Here is a 1983-nt window from a genome sequence, read left to right as displayed (position 1 = left end):
AAAAACATTAGGCTCTCCATTTTTGGTGAGAAAAACGAATGCGCAAAGAATTTGTTAAATGCTGAGATTGGAAACTGTGAACATACAGACCTAGGTGTCCTTATTAAGTCACTGAAGGCTAATATGCAGATCCAGTAAGTTATTAGGAATACTAGTGGAATGTTAGCATAAGTGCACAAGGATTTGAGTACAAAAGTACTGGCAGTTTGTTGCAAGACAACAAGGTGCAGGGCTGGATGAACACAGCAGGCCACGCAGCATCATAGGAGCAGAAAGGCTGACGTTTCGGGCCTAGATACTGGAGCTTGGTTAGACCACACAGAATACAACATGCAATTTTGGCCTCCTCATCACAGGAAAGGTATCATTGCAAATAGTGGGAGCGCAGCAAAGGTTCACCCGTCCTGATCTTGTTATGACAGGACCGTCCTATGAAGATACATTGGACAAACTGCCCTGTATTCTCTAGAGTTTTGAAGAATAAGAGCTGATCTCATTGAAAATTGCATAGCACTTAAAGGGATAGACGGAGTGGATGCAGGTAAGATGATGGGGAACCTAGAAGCAGGGGGCACAATGTAAGGATGATGCCACTTATGTCTGAGATGAGGAGGGATGTTTTTAGTCTAGATGGGTTATGAACCTTTGACATTTTCTGCTACAGAGGAGTGTGGCAGTCTGATCTTTGAGTATGTTTAACATAGAGATCCATAGATTTCTGATTGCAAGAGTATACAGGGTTATAGGGATGGCTGGGTAAAAGGCACCTAAGTGTTTGATCACTCATAATCGTAGTGAATGGTAGGCCACCTCTGATGGGCTAAATCACCTACTCTTGTTTCTATGTATGGTTCAATATCTTGTCTCCAGGTTGTGTCTATTGGTGAAGAACTTTAACAATCATAGTGTTTAAAAAGAAAATGCATAACAGGCTGTATACTATAAATATTTTATTTCTGAACATAGAGACAATTATTTCAGTGAAAGTTAGCAGTTAGTTAGGAATACACGTGGTACATCAGCAGAAATTCTCTCTTCCAAATTCCATTTATTTATCATTCACATAGTCAGCCGGATTCTTCCTCATTGACATTTCATGTTCATTCGTGGCCCAGGTATAAATGAGATATGATCCCACAAATGCTAGAAAAAAAATGCATCAGTTTAACTTCTAAAACAAACCAACTGACAAAGAATATACCACATTCACTCTTTCTGAAGGAAACAGTTCTTATTCAGATAAAAGCAAAGTACTGGAGACATGAATTAAAAACAAAGTGCTAAAAAAACCAAGCAGGTCTGACAGTATCTGTGGAGAGTCAAAAACGGTGAATGTTTTGAGTTCAATATGGAACTGAAGGGGGCTCAAAAACTGATGGGTTTTATGCTGTAAAAATTCAGGAGCAGGAGCAAGTGGAACAGATGGTAAGGGTGTACCAATGAGAGTAGAACAGACATGTAGATAAAGAGTAGGTAGGTCTTAATTGTAGAAAAGTGGGTTAGTTCTCCTGAGAACGGACCTATATAAACAGCACCTCCTTTCTGCCTCCTCGGTGGTCGAGAACACCCTCAACCGTGTCTCCCACATCTCCCGCACCTCATCCCTCACACCCCGTCCACGCAATAAGAACCAAAAAAGAATCCCCCTCGTCCTCACGTACCACCCCACCAACCTCTGGATCCAACGCATCATCCTCCGACACTTCCGCCATCTGCAATCCGACCCCACCACCAAAGACATCTTTCCTTCCCCACCCTTATCTGCTTTCCGGAGGGACAACTCTCTCCGTGACTCCCTTGTCCGCTCCACACTCCCCTCCAGCTCCACCACACCCAGCACTTTTCCCTGCAACCGCAGGAAGTGCTACACCTGCCCCCATACCTCCTCCCTCACCCCCATCCCAGGCCCCAAGAAGACTTTCCACATCAAGCAGATGTTCACCTGCACATCTGCCAATGTGGTATACTGCATCCGCTGTACCC

The 1983-nt window shown here is 43.7% G+C and overlaps 1 protein-coding gene across 3 annotated transcripts in view; it reads right to left on the bottom strand.

Moving 5' to 3' along the window:
- Window positions 1–935: 935 nt before the first annotated feature.
- The window catches only part of LOC109926010 (cytochrome b-c1 complex subunit 8), a 5264-nt gene continuing 4216 nt past the window's right edge, over window positions 936–1983 (bottom strand). For all 3 annotated transcript variants that reach the window (XM_020525910.2, XM_048604043.1, XM_020525917.2), the window contains one exon: window positions 936–1143. In XM_020525910.2, coding sequence (XP_020381499.1) covers window positions 1049–1143 — 95 coding nt within the window. In that variant the 3' untranslated portion in view covers window positions 936–1048. The remainder of the gene's footprint in view (window positions 1144–1983) is intronic.

This window comes from Rhincodon typus, chromosome 12 (genome assembly GCF_021869965.1).
Source record: "Rhincodon typus isolate 14 chromosome 12, sRhiTyp1.1, whole genome shotgun sequence".
Classification (NCBI taxonomy): Eukaryota; Metazoa; Chordata; class Chondrichthyes; order Orectolobiformes; family Rhincodontidae; genus Rhincodon; species Rhincodon typus.
This window is presented reverse-complemented; position numbering and strand designations above follow the sequence as displayed.